The sequence below is a fragment of the Pteropus alecto genome, unplaced genomic scaffold (genome assembly GCF_000325575.1).
Source record: "Pteropus alecto unplaced genomic scaffold, ASM32557v1 scaffold67, whole genome shotgun sequence".
Lineage (NCBI taxonomy): Eukaryota > Metazoa > Chordata > Mammalia > Chiroptera > Pteropodidae > Pteropus > Pteropus alecto.
Genome location: NW_006441061.1, coordinates 9,801,773 through 9,802,069, shown reverse-complemented (window position 1 = coordinate 9,802,069; position 297 = coordinate 9,801,773). Strand labels below are relative to the sequence as shown.

Genomic DNA, 297 nt, shown 5'->3' with positions numbered 1-297 from the left:
GGGGCACAGGGCGTGGTGGGGGGCAGGGTGTGGTGGGGCGGCAGGGCGTGGTGGGGCGGCTGGGTGTGGTGGGCAGCAGGGCTCAGGCTGTGCCCATGATCCGCTGTGCCCCTCAGGATCTGAAGGTTGTCAACAGTTACCTGAAAAGCTGCTTCCTCATCTTCCCCAACTACAACCTGGGCCATGGGCTTATGGAGATGGCGTACAACGAGTACATCAATGAGTACTACGCCAAGATTGGTGAGGCGGGCAGGCAGCACAGGGGCTGGACGTGGGGCAGGTGGGGAGCAGGGGCCC

At 64.0% G+C, this 297-nt stretch overlaps 1 protein-coding gene across 3 annotated transcripts in view; it reads left to right on the top strand.

Moving 5' to 3' along the window:
* Positions 1-297, top strand: part of ABCA2 (ATP binding cassette subfamily A member 2) — a 20,892-nt gene that overhangs the window by 16,931 nt on the left and 3,664 nt on the right. For all 3 annotated transcript variants that reach the window (XM_025051155.1, XM_015594228.2, XM_015594227.2), the window contains one exon: positions 117-240. In XM_025051155.1, the coding sequence (XP_024906923.1) occupies positions 117-240 (124 nt within the window). The remainder of the gene's footprint in view (positions 1-116; positions 241-297) is intronic.